Here is a 14895-nt window from a genome sequence, read left to right on the forward strand (position 1 = left end):
TGTGTGTGTTGGGGGGTGGGGATGTGTGTGTTGGGATGTGGGTTTGTGTGTGTGTTGGGGGTGAGGCTGTGTGTGCTGGGGGTGGGGTTGTGTGTGTCTTGGCGTGGGATTGTGTGTGTGTGTTGGGGTTAGGGTTGTGTGTGTGTTGGGGGTGGGTTGTGCGTGTGTGTTGGAGATGGGGTTGTGTGTATGTTGGGGGTGGGGTTGGGGGTGTGTTTTGGGGGTGGGGTTGTGTGTGTGTTGGGGGGTGGGGTTGTGTGTGTGTTGGAGGTGGGGTTGTGTGTGTGTTGGGGGGGTGAGGCTGTGCATGCGTGTTGGGGGTGGGGTTGTGTGTGTGTTGGGGGGTGGGGTTGTGTGTGTGTTGGGGGTGGGGTTGTGTGTGTTGGGGTGGGGTTGTGTGTGTCTTGGCGTGGGATTGTGTGTGTGTGTTGGTGTTAGGGTTGTATGTGTGTTGGGGTGGTTGTGCGTGTGTGTTTGGGATGGGGTTGTGTGTGTGTGTTGGGGCTGTGTGTGTGTGTGTGTGTGTGTGTTAAGGGTGGGGTTGTGTGTGTGTGTTGGGGGTGGGTTGTGTGTGTGTGTGTGTTGGGGGTGGGTTTTGTGTGTGTGTTGGACGTGGGATTGTGTTTGTGTTGAGGGTGGGGTTGTGTGGGTGTTGAGGGTGGGATTGTGTGGGTGTTGGGGGTGGTGTTATGTGTGTGTTGGAGGTGGGGTTGTGTGTGTGTTGAGGGTGGGGTTGTGTGTGTGTTGTGGGGTGGGTCTGTGTGTGTGTGTTGGGGATGGGGTTGTGTGTGTTTTGGGAGTGGGTTGTGTGTGTGTTTTGAGGGTGGGGTTGTGTGTTTGTGTTGGGGGTGGGGTTGTGTCTGTTTTGGGAGTGGGTTGTGTGTGTGTTTTGAGGGTGGGGTTGTGTGTGTGTTGGGGATGGCGTTGTGTGTATGTTGGGGGTGGGTTTGTGCGTGTGTGTGTTGAGGGTGGGGATGTGTGTGTGTGTTGGGGGTGGGTTTTGTGTGTGTGTTGGGCGTGAGATTGTGTGGGTGTTGAGGGTGGGGTTGTGTGGGTGTTGAGGGTGGGATTGTGTGGGTGTTGTGGGTGGGATTGTGTGGGTGTTGGGGGTGGTGTTATGTGTGTGTTGGAGGTGGGGTTGTGTGTGTGTGTTGAAAGTGGTGTGTGTGTGTTGTGGGGTGGCTCTGGGTGTGTGTGTTGCGGATGGGGTTGTGTGTGTTTTGGGAGTGGGTTGTGTGTGTGTTTTGAGGGTGGGGTTGTGTGTGTGTGTTGGGGTGGGATTGTGTGTGTGTTGTGGTTAGGGTTGTGTATGTGTGTTGGGGGTGGGTTTTGGTGTGTGTCTGCATTGGAGCTGGGTTGTGTGTTGATGGGGGGAGCTGTGTGTGTTTTGTGTGGGTGGGTGTTGTGGGGTGGGGTTTAGTGTGTGTGTGTATTGGGGTTGGGTTGTGTGTTGATGGGGGAGCTGTGTGTGTATTTTGGGTGTGTGTTGTGTGGTGGGGTTTAGTGTGTGTGTGTGTATTGGGGTTGGGTTGTGTGTTGGTGGGGGGAGCTGTGTGTGTGTTTTGGGTGTGTGTTGTGGGGTGGGGTTTAGTGTGTGTGTGTGTATTGGGGTTGGGTTGTGTGTTGTGGGGTGGGGTTTAGTGTGTGTGTGTGTGTATTGGGGTTGGGTTGTGTGTTGATGGGGGGAACTGTGTGTGTGTTTTGGGTGTGTTGTGGGGTGGGGTTTAGTGTGTGTGTGTGTTTTGGGTGTGTTGTGGGGTGGGGTTTAGTGTGTGTGTGTGTGTGTATTGGGGTTGGGTTGTGTGTTGATGGGGGGAGCTGTGTGTGTGTTTTGGGTGTGTTGTGGGGTGGGGTTTAGTGTGTGTGTGTGTGTTTTGGGTGTGTTGTGGGGTGGGGTTTAGTGTGTGTGTGTGTATTGGGGTTGGGTTGTGTGTTGATGGGGGGAGCTGTCTCTGTGTTTTGAATCGCACACATTCGCTGTCTCCCAGCCACTCCGAAGCTGGGGAGCGCTGGGGAAGTTGCAGCGTTGCGAGGTTGATTGGTCTGATAATGGGCGGATATTTCCTGGGGGCTGTTGCTGCTGCTGCTGCTGTAACTCGCACAGAGTGTGAGGAGGGCGAAGACGCAATGGGGGAGAAGTGACTGGCGCACTGGAGACGGGCAGGTACCGAGCAAGAGCATCTTTCCACGCTCCTTCTTCCACCACCAAAAGCAGCAGCGTCTCTTGACTCCGGAGCTGGGGCTTTTTTGGGGGGCTAATGAGCTGCATTATAGCTCACCTCCAGAAACCCTGATCTCCATCCAACAAACACACACACACACACACAGCAAAGCGGGAGCAGAATGCAGCAGCTAGTACACCGGCTCCCTAGAAGAATTACAGTTTCGCCTTGCTAATTGCTCAGGACGGCTCAACACTTGCTGATGTCTGTTTGGGATGATGGGGACCTTCCCTCTTTCTCTTGGATTTGGGTGCCTTTTTGTTTTTTGCGCTCATCTGGGTTTTTCATCCCAAGGTAAGACCGCGTTTAACAAATAAATCCCTTCTTCAGGCTCCTGTGACTGAGATAAAAAGGGAGGGAGAGAGAGAGAGAGAGACAGAGAAAGAGAGAGAGAGTTACATGTTGCTGTTTTGTTAGAAATACCCTGGCTGTTAACTGCAATTATTGAAACTGATTTTATTTTGTGAGGCTTGGGGTGTTGCGGGGGGGGGGGGGGGGGGGACCGGGGTGGAGAAGGAAAGACAATTTATTGGAATGGAAAGATGCACAAATAAAAGCAATATCGAAAATACCGCGCTTGAGTGGGACTCTGGGGTTCTGGGCAGTCGGTCAGAAGAAATATTGGGGAAGAGAGGGGAAGGTGGGCAAAGCAATGGACCCACACAAACATGTACTCACCGAGAGGCATATGTCTCTCCCAGCGTACAAACACACACACACACACGATTGTCCCAGCAGTTGGAGGTTAAATAAATAACGCCTTATCCTGCAGTTAAATATATATATATATATTATACATATGATATATCCTATATTGGGAGCTTCGCCTGCCTGGAACATCAGGGTAAGAATTTGAGCGCAGAGGGGCTGAATCGATAGGATAAAGATTGAACGTGAGATGGGAGAACGGGAAGAGGGAACAAGAAAGGGAGGAAAAGAGAAGAGAGTGTGTGAAATGAATGATAAGTGGGAAGAAAAGTCAGAGGAAGGAGAAGCAGAAAGTGGGAAAAAAAATCGAGGAAATTATATAATGGAGAGAAGGTCTGTAAGCGAGGATAAATGTTACTGCCAGTCACTTAATGGGATGCGTTACTTTATGTTCCCGCGTGAGAAGGTTGCGGATTCCGCCTCTCATTTGTATTCACCGTCAGCTTTGTACTTTCATTTTTTAAATTATATATAATTATTAATACATGCACGGTGGCAAAGGACGGAGAGTGTGGACTGATTTCAGAAATGGATTAACAGCGAGTCCAGCTTGTTGCTAGCCAGGGCACTCGCTGCGTGTGGGGGAAACTGGGATCTCAAGAGCTCTGCTTTCGGCTGGGATAATGTTCTCAGTAATGGTTTGGCGGGAGAAGTTTGATCAAATCTGAACGTTTGTTCATTGTAGCCCGATTCACTGAGCTCCCCGAGAGTGTGACGGCGGAAGAAGGGGAGAATGTGGAAATGGCCTGTGCTTTCAGGGGCAGCGGATCCCCGTCCTATTACCTGGAGATCCAGTGGTGGTTCATTCGAGCTTCATCCGGCCAGGAGTACAGTCCAGAGGCCAGCAAGATCCAGGTAGCCGCCACTCCGCAGTCTGGGGCGACAGGGTTCCGTTATTTTTGCATCCTTCTCTCCACGTCCTTACACCCTGACACATATACACACACTACACACCTTTACTCTCACACACACATACATCTTTACACACACACACACCACACACAAACCTTCACACACACACACCTACACACATCCACTTAACACACACCTTCACATACACGCACACTTTCACACACACACACCTACACACATACACCTTCACACACACACACACTTAACACACACACTTAACACACACACATTCACACGTTCACATGCACACACCTAAACACATACACTTTCACACTTACACATATCTTCACACACACACCCTGACACTCACACCTTCACACACACACACACCACATAAACTACACACCTTCACAAATACACACCTTCTCACACACACACCCACACACATTCGCACACACACCATACATACACCTTCACACACACACACACACACTACGCGCCTTCACACACATACCACACACACATATTCCTTCACAGACACACTTTTATACACACACAAACATTCAAACACAGTCACTATGACACTCACTGTGACACTTAGGCACTCTGCACATACTCCCTCCCACGCACACACATGCATTCACACATTGTGCACATACTCCCACAGATACACCTTATGTTACATGCACACCACCTCACACACACACTGTTTGATGGGCACACACCCTCACACATACTCCAGATATATGCTCAGATATACTCCACACACAACCTCTCAAACAAATGCTCCCTCACACACACACCCTTTCACACATTCCCTCAGACACACGCTTCCTCATGCACAAACACCCCCATACATATATCCTCACACACATAGGCACCCTCACACATTAATACCCTCAAACACATACCCTTACACACGCACATGCACTCTCACACACAAACACCCACTCCTTTACACAGAGGCATGCTTACACAAACACACTCCAGACACACACACTCCACAAAGACCCTCATACACACATAAATACAACTCCCTCATACATAGGCACCCTTACACACACTCACACAGTCCTTCACATGCAAATAAACACATGCCTTCACACATATCCCTTCATACACACTCAATAACACTCCTTCACGTACACCAATGTGTCTCACACACACAAGCACATTTACTTGCACACACTCCCTCACACAAACCCAAACACACACACACACTCCTATACACACTCACCTACACACATTCCTGCTCCCACACACACACTCTTAATCAAACATGAGCTTTGTATTCACATATATGCTTACTCACTACCAAGCTCTACCACATTCACACAATCCCTCACACACCCAAATCAAAACACCCACACACCTCCTCACACAAACTTACACACACACTTACACTCCCTACAACATATGCACACTTTGTCACACCCATACACAATTCCTTACACTCTCACACACCCACACACAATTCCTTACACACTCTCACACACCCACACACAATTCCTTACACATTCACACACACTCACGCCCACACACAATTCCTTACACGTTCACACACACTCACACCCACACACAATTCCTTACACACTCGCATACACCCTCACACCCACACACAATTCCTTACACACACACTCGCACACAATTCCTTACACACTCTCACACACCCACACACAATTCCTTACACGTTCACACACACTCACACTCACACACAATTCCTTACACACTCGCATACACCCTCACAACCACACAATTCCTTACACACACACACACAATTTCTTACACACTCTCACACACCCTCACACAATTCCTTACACACTCTAACACACCCACACACAATTCCTTACACACCCTCACACCCACACACAATTCCTTACACACTCTCACGTACTCTCACGTACCTTCACAACCATGCACAATTCCTGACATACTCTTACACATCCTCACACACACATACATAATTCCTTACACACACACACCCTCACACCCACACACAATTACTTACATACTCTCACACACTCAAACACAATTCTTTACACACTCGCACACACACCCTCACATACAATTCCTTTCTCTCTCTCACATTCTTCCACACTGCTAGTCTTTCGAAGCCTGTTTTGTGTCAGTCGGATCGCTAAATTGCCTCATTTACTTAAACCCTCGCGCTGATTCCATTGCGGCTTTGATGTTCGCTGGGTTTGGGAGAGTATTTCTCCACTGGCTGGTATCTCCTCTCCCTTTAGATCCTTCAGTACAAACAGAACATCCCGCAGTGACTGGGAGGCAGCGAGGAAGCGACAGACCCGCACTCCTCGTTCTGTGGCGTGGTTGTTTTTCTATGTGAACCTTTGAAAGATGAGTGTGATTTAAAATGGTGCGGAATTAAGCAATGACAGTCGGGCGCTTCGAGCAGATAGACTGGGAGCCCATGTTGTTATAAGCTTGAAGAGGTGCCCTCAATTATTGCTCCTGTTTACACTGGGCACTTCGCTCCAAATTTAGAGGTTTCGACAGATTCGCGCGTTAAAGAAACGTCAATTAGATCAGAAAATCTACCGCTGCCAAAGCACCGATAGGATTCCAGGGAAGGGATAAGAGAAGTGGGGGCGACGACTGTGAAAGGAGCGGAATATACATGTGCAGGAAACAGAGAAAAAACCTCTAAACTGTAGCACTTGTCGAACCTCATTCCAATGAAACCCAGTCACATGAAGATGTCAGTTGATATCGCCCCTAATCTACAGACCTTATCACAGTGCTGTGAGTGTGAGAAGCCTTAGCCCCCACTCTCATGGTAATGTGTCACCCGGAGTCTTTGTACCCCTTCCTAAAGAGCCTCCAAAAAAAGTGAACCGAGTACATTGGGAAAAGTTGGCTGTTTATTATTTCATGGATTACTGCATAATATCAGCAGATATTGGAGATTTGCCAAAGATTCACGCATCAAGCCAGAACACTATATCTTGGATAAGATTGCTCTAATAATATGCCCGCTTTAGATACAATAGATTTGAAGCAGACATGAAATTCACACTGATCCACACACTGCCAGATTTAACCCACGATGCGCCGCTTGCTGTGATATCCCTGTCATCGTATTTTCACTTGTACACTCCCACCCTGAAATATCACCGCTCTTTGCTGCCCTGGGGTGTCTGTATCTCATGTCGTGCTCTCCATCCTTCTGTCTTCCTGCAGTTGGACACTTTGCCACAAAGCGAAATGATCAACGACGAGACGAAAATAAGTGTGAGTAAGCTGTCTGGACAGAGGCGGGTCCGCTGGTCTGGGCCACCCTGAATGCCGTTGCGTCGATCTCCGGGCTGGAGGGAGGTTTGGCCTCTCTGACTCTGACTTGGTGTCGGCTCTGGGGGTTCGAAAGTGGGAGGAGGGGGTCTGGGAGGAGGGGGTCGGAGGTGGTAGGTGAGGATGGGCTAGGGATAGTGGGGGCATGGGGGGTAGAGGTGTGGGGGATAGGGGTGTGGGGATAGGGTAGGTAGTAGTGGGGGTGGGTGATAGGTGTGGGTGGGGGGTAGAGATGTGGGGTTAGGGGTGGATGGTCGAGGAATGGGGTGGGAGTGGAGGTGGGTGGGATGGGGATCAGTGGGGGTAGAGAGGGTGAGGTGAGGTAGATGTGGTGGGGTGGGGTAGCGCTCTGGGGGTGTGTAGTGGGGTAGTGGTGGTGTAGGGATGGGTTGGGGGTAGAGTTGGTAGGGGTAGGGTAGAAATATGGAAGTTGGGGTAGGGGTTGTGTGGGTGGGTTGGGGTAGAGATGGTGTAGGGTGTGGGTGGGGGGTAGAGGTGTGGGGGTCAGGGTTGGATGGTAGAGGGATGGGTGGGGGTAGAGGAGGCGGGGTGGGGTGGGATAGAGGGGGTGGGGGATGAGTTGGGGGTAGAGGTGGCGTAGGGATGGGTTGGGGTTAGGACTGGTGGGGTGGGGTGGAGTAGAGGGGGTGAGGGTGGATTGGGCTAGAGGTCTGGGGCATGGTTTGGGGGTAGAGGGGTGGGAATGGTGTGGGGTAGAGGGGGTGGTGTGGGGTAGAGGTCTGGGGGTGGGGGCGGCAGTGGTTTTGGGAAATGTGATCAGTTTATCAACCGTTTCACTGCCAGTGAAAACATGGACACTGAAACAGGGAACGGCTGCAGGAATAATGCAACATCTTAACACCAGTAACATGTTACATAATACATTCATCTAGTCAACGGCTGCCACCATTGTGTGTGCACCATGTTCCTGCAGACGGCGACAATGCTGAAGGAAAATGTGCAACTGGTATTTTGTTTATGAATGTAATCAAATTTCAGAATTGCACTTCATTTAAATTCAATTAATTCCTAATGGAGTAAACGCAATGAATGATAATGTTAATTAATGAGCTCACTCCTTTAATTGGTCACTGTCACATTGTGGAACCAAATGCACACCGGGGGATTTACCATAATAAAGGCAATAAACTGTTTTGCTGTTGTAAATGAAGTTGGCATTAGTGTGTCCTTCAGATCAGTCTCAGCACGGGGAATACTCAGTCCGACAAAGTAACAACCTAATAGGACACCATCCTTGCTGGAGTCTGCCCATTAACCTAAATCACATAATCGAATCTCAACACAGAGAGAGGCACAAGGATCCTGCCTTTTCCAGTCCCCATAGGGAATGTCCCTTCACCCAGGATTTCGGACAGAAATTGCACTTGCTTTTTGTTCCTTCCTATCTCGGGTAATTTACAAGAGAGCCCCCTTCAACTCGCCTCCAGCACATTAATCACTTTGAATAAACAGCAGATCCAATCATGTCGTTAACACATTGGATAATTACAGAAAGGTGGATCCTGACATGACACTTAGAAATCATAGAAACCCTACAGTGCAGAAGGAGGCCATTCGGCCCATCGAGTCTGCACCGACCACAATCCCACCCAGGCCCTACCCCCACACATCTTACCCACTAATCCCTCTAACCTACACATCTCAGGACTCTAAGGGGCAATTTTTAACCTGGCCAATCAACCTAACCCACACATCTTTGGACTGTGGGAGGAAACCGGAGCACCCGGAGGAAACCCACGCAGACACGAGGAGAATGTGCAAACTCCACACAGACAATGACCCAAGCCGGGAATCGAACCCAGGACCCTGGAGCTGTGAAGCAGCAGTGCTAACCACTGTGCTACCGTGCCGCCCCTAACCACTGTGCTACCGTGCCGCCCCGGTGCATTGGCACCATCTGTGTGGCGTGGGCAACACATCATGAACAATGTTGTTCCTGGCCTGGCTAAGATCAAGTGTCAGATTAAGCCCAAGATGGGGTGCAGTGCCCTATCTTGCCAGCCTGGATCTGACAGAGGGTCATCATGACTTGAAACGTTGGCTCTATTCACTCCCCACAGATGCTGTCAGACCTGCTGAAATTTTCCAGCAATTTCTGTTTCTTTCTCCGATTCCAGCATCCGCAGTATTTTGCTTTTATGTTGTTTGTTTCTCTTGTGGGGACCATGAATTGGATTTTGAATTTGGTTTTTGGAGCAAGCAAGGAATGGATTTGGGTTTGCCTGGTCCACTCTGTGCATTGGCTTTGTAACTTTAAGGATGGAGTAAAAAGTTAAAGGCAAAATATTGCGGATGCTGGAATCTGAAACTAAAAACACAAAATGTTGGAAAAACACAGTAGGTCTGACAGCATCAATGGAGAGAGAATCGTCTCTATTCTGAGTTTTTCCAGCATTTTCTATTGTTGAATAAAAATAAGTTATTTGCCTGAGACTTGACACAACAGTTGAATTTCTTGTTAAATGTCTCTGTGTTTAGGTGTTGTTGTGGGCATTTTAGGGGAGTGTGTGTGTGTTGTTGGGGGACTCTGTTAGTGATATTGATGTATTTATTAGTCTGATCATTTTCTCCCCAACCCCCCACCCTTTTGCAGACAGTGAAAGTGATGGGCAGTGACATCTCACATAAACTGCAGATTTTGAAAGTGCGGAAGGACGATGAAGGCCTGTACGAGTGCCGGGTGACCGATGCCAACAACGGGGAGCTGCACGAGTACAAGGCCCAGGGGCACCTCTATGTCAATGCCAGCCACGCCCGGGCCCTGCAGGCACTCGAGCCACCACCGTTGCCCCTGCACGATGGCAAGGGGATGCGGAGCCCACCCGCAGCCGTGGCCCCCTCCAGCGAGCGACCAGGCCGCCGCTCCCCCAACAACCGGGTCACTCACAAAGGACAGACGGAAGCAGCCACCAGCAGGCCGGCCGCCACAATCCTCAGGCAGAGCGCCACATCCACGTCAGGTAGGCAAGGCATGGGCTTTCAGAAACAGTGCAGGTATTGGGCTGAATGTCCCACTCTCACCCTCACCTCTGTACAGAATAACTCTCCTTTCTGAAGCATCCTGATGCATAATCTTTACACATATCCCAGAGACACACATACAAACATTGAAACACAGACAATAGGAGCAGGAATAGGCCATTCAATTATTCATTATGATCATGGCTGATCATCCAACTCAATAGCCTGATTCCGCCTTCCCTCCAAATCCTTTGAACCCTTTTGCCCCAAAAGTTATATCCAACTCCTTCTTGAAAACAGACAATGTTTTGGCCTCAAAAACAGAAAATGCTGGAAAATCTCAGCAGGTCTGACAGCATCTGTGGAGAGAGAAGAGAGCCAACGTTTTGAGTCTGAATGACCCCTCCTCAGAGCTGAAGACAAAGAAAATAGGACAAGGTTTATGCTGTAAGGGTGGGGAGGGAGAGGGTGTAATTGACAAAGATGTCATAGAGAAAAAGACAAAGGGAATGTAAATGGTAGTATTAAAGACTGGAGGTGCTACTAATGGTGTCCGTTAAGAGATCTGAATGTGTAAATGGCAGAACCAAGGTGCAGAGTGTCAAAGGACAACCTGAGGCATGTGGCAGATGACCCTAGGGGGGAGAGGAGGGTGGGTGACAGTGGGGAGAACAAGATGTAAAGTGAGATATTTAAGAAGTGGACAAATTAAGCGATATTTTGGACTCAATTGCTTTCTGATGAATAACCAATACACAATAGATTAGGGACGGCATGGTAGCACAGTGGTTAGCACTGTTGCTTCACAGAGCCAGGGACCCGAGTTCAATGCCCAGCTTGGGTCACTGTCTGTGTGGAGTCTGCACATTCTCCCCGTGTATGTGTGGGTTTCCACCGGGTGCTCCGGTTTCCTCCCACAGTCCAAAGATGTGCAGGTTAGGTGGATTGGCCATGCTAAATTGTCTCTTAATGTCAGGGGGAACTAGCTAGGGTAAATGTATGGGGTGGGATTGTGGTCCGTGCAGACTTGATGGGCCGAATGGCCTCCTTCTGCACTGTAGGGATTCTATGATTCACTAATAATAGAAACATCATAGCCACGGGCGGCACAGTGGTTAACACTGCTGCCTCGCAGCGCCAGGGACCCAGGTTTGATTCCAGGCTTAGGTCACTGTCTGTGCAGAGTTTGCACATTCTCCCCGTGCCTGCGTGGGTTTCCTCCGGGTGCTCCGGTTTCATGCAACAGTCCAAAGATGTGCAGGTTAGGTTGATTGACCATGCTAAATTCTCCCTCAGTGTACCGAACAGGCGCCAGAGTGTGGCGACTAGGGGATTTTCACAGTAACTTCATTGCAGTGTTAATGTAAGCCCACTTGTAGTGCTAATAAAAGAAATATTTTTTTTATTGAAAAGAGATGCTGCAGAATCTATATTCTAGATTTCAGTGAACGCTAGACAATAGGTGTATAGCTATCTGAAGTATCTACATGATGTATTCACAAAGAATGATATTTTGAAGGAAGCGCATGTGCATCTAGACTTACAGTTGCAGGTGGAGCTTCGTGGTTGATCAATTTGGAAAGCATGGGGTATAAAAAGAACTTTCACTCTGTGACACTTTTCATCAGGGCTAAAATGTTTCCCAACTACTTTTTTTGAGTTACAGCAGGCGGCAGACTTCATAGAAATCATAGAAACCCTACAGTGCAGAAGGAGGCCATTCGGCCCATCGAGTCTGCACCGACCACAATCCCACCCAGGCCCTACCCCCACATATTTGCCCGCTAATCCCTCTAACTACACATCTCAGGGACAATTTTTAACCTGGCCAATCAACCTAACCCACACATCTTTGGACTGTGGGAGGAAACCAGAGCACCCGGAGGAAACCCACACAGACAATGTGCAAACTCCACACAGACAGTGACCTGAGCCAGGAATCGAACCCGGGACCCTGGAGCTATGAAGCAACAGTGCTAACCACTGTGCTACCGTGCCGCACTTATTGCTGTAAAACAAGCCTTTATTAACCAAGGCCAGATGAACTGAATGACTAGTTAGTTTTTTTTTATACTTTTCCAATTCAATCAAATCAAATCCAATTCAGAGTCTCAACAAGTTGAGGCATTTCCGGAATCCCGGCTGACAAGACAGGGCGAGCGACCAAACCACCCTGTCCTGGGCCTGATCTACATGAGCCAAGCTGATTGGAGAAGGGGGAGGTTCCTCCTCCAAGACTTGAGCTGATTTGCATCTTAGCCAAAAGGCCGAGATGCCATTTTAAAAATTGCTTCATATGAAACATATGAAGCTTCAGTGTAACCTAATGACCTCAACCAAGTGCGGCCGACCATGGGCTGCCGACCATACTACACTTGATCTTAGCCAAAAGGCCGAGAAGTGATGACTAATTAGTTACTCCATTTTCAGTGAAGGAAGAAATTGACCAGAAAAGCGGGGCCTCGAATGTGTTCCGATGTGAGCCAACAGAGGGAGCCACATGCTCCTCGATCTATTTCTATAACTTGCCTTGTGTTAAAGCGTGTGCCTTTTGGCTAAGATCAAGTGTAGTATCCACATGCTGTGCTTGGTTGAAGTCATTAGGTTACATTTTAGCTTCATTTGAAGCAAATTTTAAAAGTGGCATCTCGGCCTTTTGGGTAAGATGCAAATGAGATCAAGCCTTGGAGGAGGTGCAATGCCTACTCCAATCAGCTTGGATCATGTAGATCAAGCCCAAGACAGGAGGTGAGAGCCCTGGCTTGTCAGCTTGGATCGGGAATGTCTCAACTTGTTGAGACTCTGAATTGGACTTGATTTGATTGAATTGGAATAAAAACAAAAAAAAATAAAGCGTGTGCAATCCGCTCATCAAGTATATAGGGCTCTAAAGGCCAGTGAATGAGCGGTCGTGGAATCCATTGGCATTCAGAGACCAACAGAGCGAATTAGGTAGAACGCAGAAGCTTGAAGTGAGATGCCATGTACTTGTAAGTGAATATTGTTCCTTTGGACCACTCAGACCAAGGTAGATTTCTTTCACAGGAATGATACAGATAAGGTAGATAGTAGCATAGATAGGATAGAGAATCAACATCTTTTCTCAAAGTTAGGGGAGTCTAAAACTAGAGGGCATAGATTTAAGGTGAGAGGGGAGAGATACAAAAGGGTCCAGAGGGGCAGTTTTTTCACTCAGAGAGTGATGAATGTCTGGAACTAGCTGCCAGAGACGGGTACAATTTTGTCTTTTAAAAAGCATTTAGACAGTTATGTGGGTAAGATGGGTATAGAGGGAAATGGGTCAAACACGGGCAATTGGGACTAGCGTAGTGGTAAAAATTGGGGCGGCATGGACAAGCTGGGCGGAAGGGCCTGTTTCCATGCTGTAAATCTCTATGACTCCAGTCGCAAGGGTCAGCATTGGAAGGATTTGTCACCACTGGGTTGCTGGCAAGTAAATTCTGCAAACAGCCACAATCTCCTTGTACCAAACGCTATTCATTCAGTACACAGTACCTTAACTTTATTTCCCTGCTTAGATGCCCCTTATCTCCCTAGAATCGACTCTGTGCAAGTGTGTATGTGTGATGCATTTGAACTAATTGTGAGCGCGATGCAATAAGGTACTCTGCTGTAATTATTACTGTGATATAGAGTTAGCCCCCTATGTCAGACATACATCATCGTACCCGCTGCTGCAGTCTGCAGTGTTGCTTTAATATTACATTTGATGGGGTCTTCTGCAGACAAGAAACTCCGACTGCTAAACTTAACCAGCCCCTTCCGTAGAGGGCTCGGGGCTGTGTACGATGCACCATTCTCACGCTGTTTTGTTCTGTCAGGAACTGGCTTTATGAGAATGCAGCTTTCCTCTTGCGGATCACCTTTGCAGCCGCTTTGAGTGTTTATTTTTAATATCAGGCGGTTAGAGCTGTTTGCCGTGTTGATTGCGTGCCAAGCCGGGCGTTAAGCAGGAGACGCCAGCCAGCGTTAATTTTGAGATAAACGGTGTGTTGTTAAGAAATATTGGGAATCAAGTACTTTCCAGATGAGCGAATGTTTTACCTTCTTCCCCAGGTACGACGATCGTAACTGCAAGCGATGGACTAGGTGCCCTGCTGCTTATGTGTGGCTTTTTGAAGGGTGCTTTGCTATAGTCTTAGTGCTGACTTTTCCCACTATCACTTTCTCTTAAAGCAAAGAGCGGTTGGATGGTTAAAAATCCACGGACTGGACAGCAAAATCGACTTCAAAAAAAACCCCACCCTCCTGCACCCAATGTACTGTAATTCTCTAGAAAGCGGGAGCCCTTAGCGAGGCAGCAAAACAAAAAGATTGAGAAATGAGACACCATTGGCTCAGGATACTTACTGCAAACGGATTGCTTGTTGATCACGAACCACGTTCCGGGGGCACTTAACCTGCAAGATCCCAAGTCTTTAACGGGGGGAGGGGGGAGGGGGCTCCCTCTTTACACAATCGGGCACCAAGTGGGAAACAGCAATGCGACTGGAACCGAAGGCGTCTTAACAAAATTCAGCGTGTGCGTGTGTGGGAGGGGGCTGTGCAAGATTTCCAGTGCACCCTCGCCGCTTCCATGGTATCCTGACCATCATTCGAAGGTACAAAGAATCCATCCATCACTCTCTGTGTAAGTGTGTGTGCAGGATTCTCATCGCAATAGAGACACCTTCAGGAGATGCCCAACTCTGGATGTCCTTGTTTGATTTTTCATTCTACCTGTACCACAGTTTGATATATCGACTCGTTCGGATGTGCAGAGCCGACCTAAAGCCAGATCATTTACTGCCTCTCAATGTGC

General features: G+C 48.5%; 1 protein-coding gene and 1 pseudogene across 1 annotated transcript; one reads left to right on the plus strand and one right to left on the minus strand.

Annotated features, from left to right (window-relative positions):
• The first annotated feature begins 2103 nt into the window (after positions 1–2103).
• vstm2a (V-set and transmembrane domain containing 2A) lies at positions 2104–14362 on the plus strand. The gene is made up of 5 exons (XM_078200733.1): positions 2104–2516; positions 3616–3785; positions 6984–7034; positions 9706–10072; positions 14271–14362. The coding sequence occupies exons 1-5, from the start codon at positions 2438–2440 to the stop codon at positions 14360–14362; spliced, it is 759 nt and encodes a 252-aa protein (XP_078056859.1). The 5' UTR covers positions 2104–2437.
• On the minus strand, positions 12319–12478 carry LOC144481930 (U2 spliceosomal RNA; annotated as a pseudogene).
• Positions 14363–14895: the final 533 nt, after the last annotated feature.

Source organism: Mustelus asterias, chromosome 2 (genome assembly GCF_964213995.1).
Source record: "Mustelus asterias chromosome 2, sMusAst1.hap1.1, whole genome shotgun sequence".
Taxonomy (NCBI): domain Eukaryota; kingdom Metazoa; phylum Chordata; class Chondrichthyes; order Carcharhiniformes; family Triakidae; genus Mustelus; species Mustelus asterias.

Bases quoted from the DNA above. Each gene is read 5' to 3' on its own strand.
- vstm2a (XM_078200733.1), top strand. From the start codon at position 2,438: ATGATGGGGACCTTCCCTCTTTCTCTTGGATTTGGGTGCCTTTTTGTT. The intron at 2,517-3,615 runs GTAAGACCGCGT...TGTTCATTGTAG, and splicing joins TCTGGGTTTTTCATCCCAAG to CCCGATTCACTGAGCTCCCC. The intron at 3,786-6,983 runs GTAGCCGCCACT...GTCTTCCTGCAG, and splicing joins CAGAGGCCAGCAAGATCCAG to TTGGACACTTTGCCACAAAG.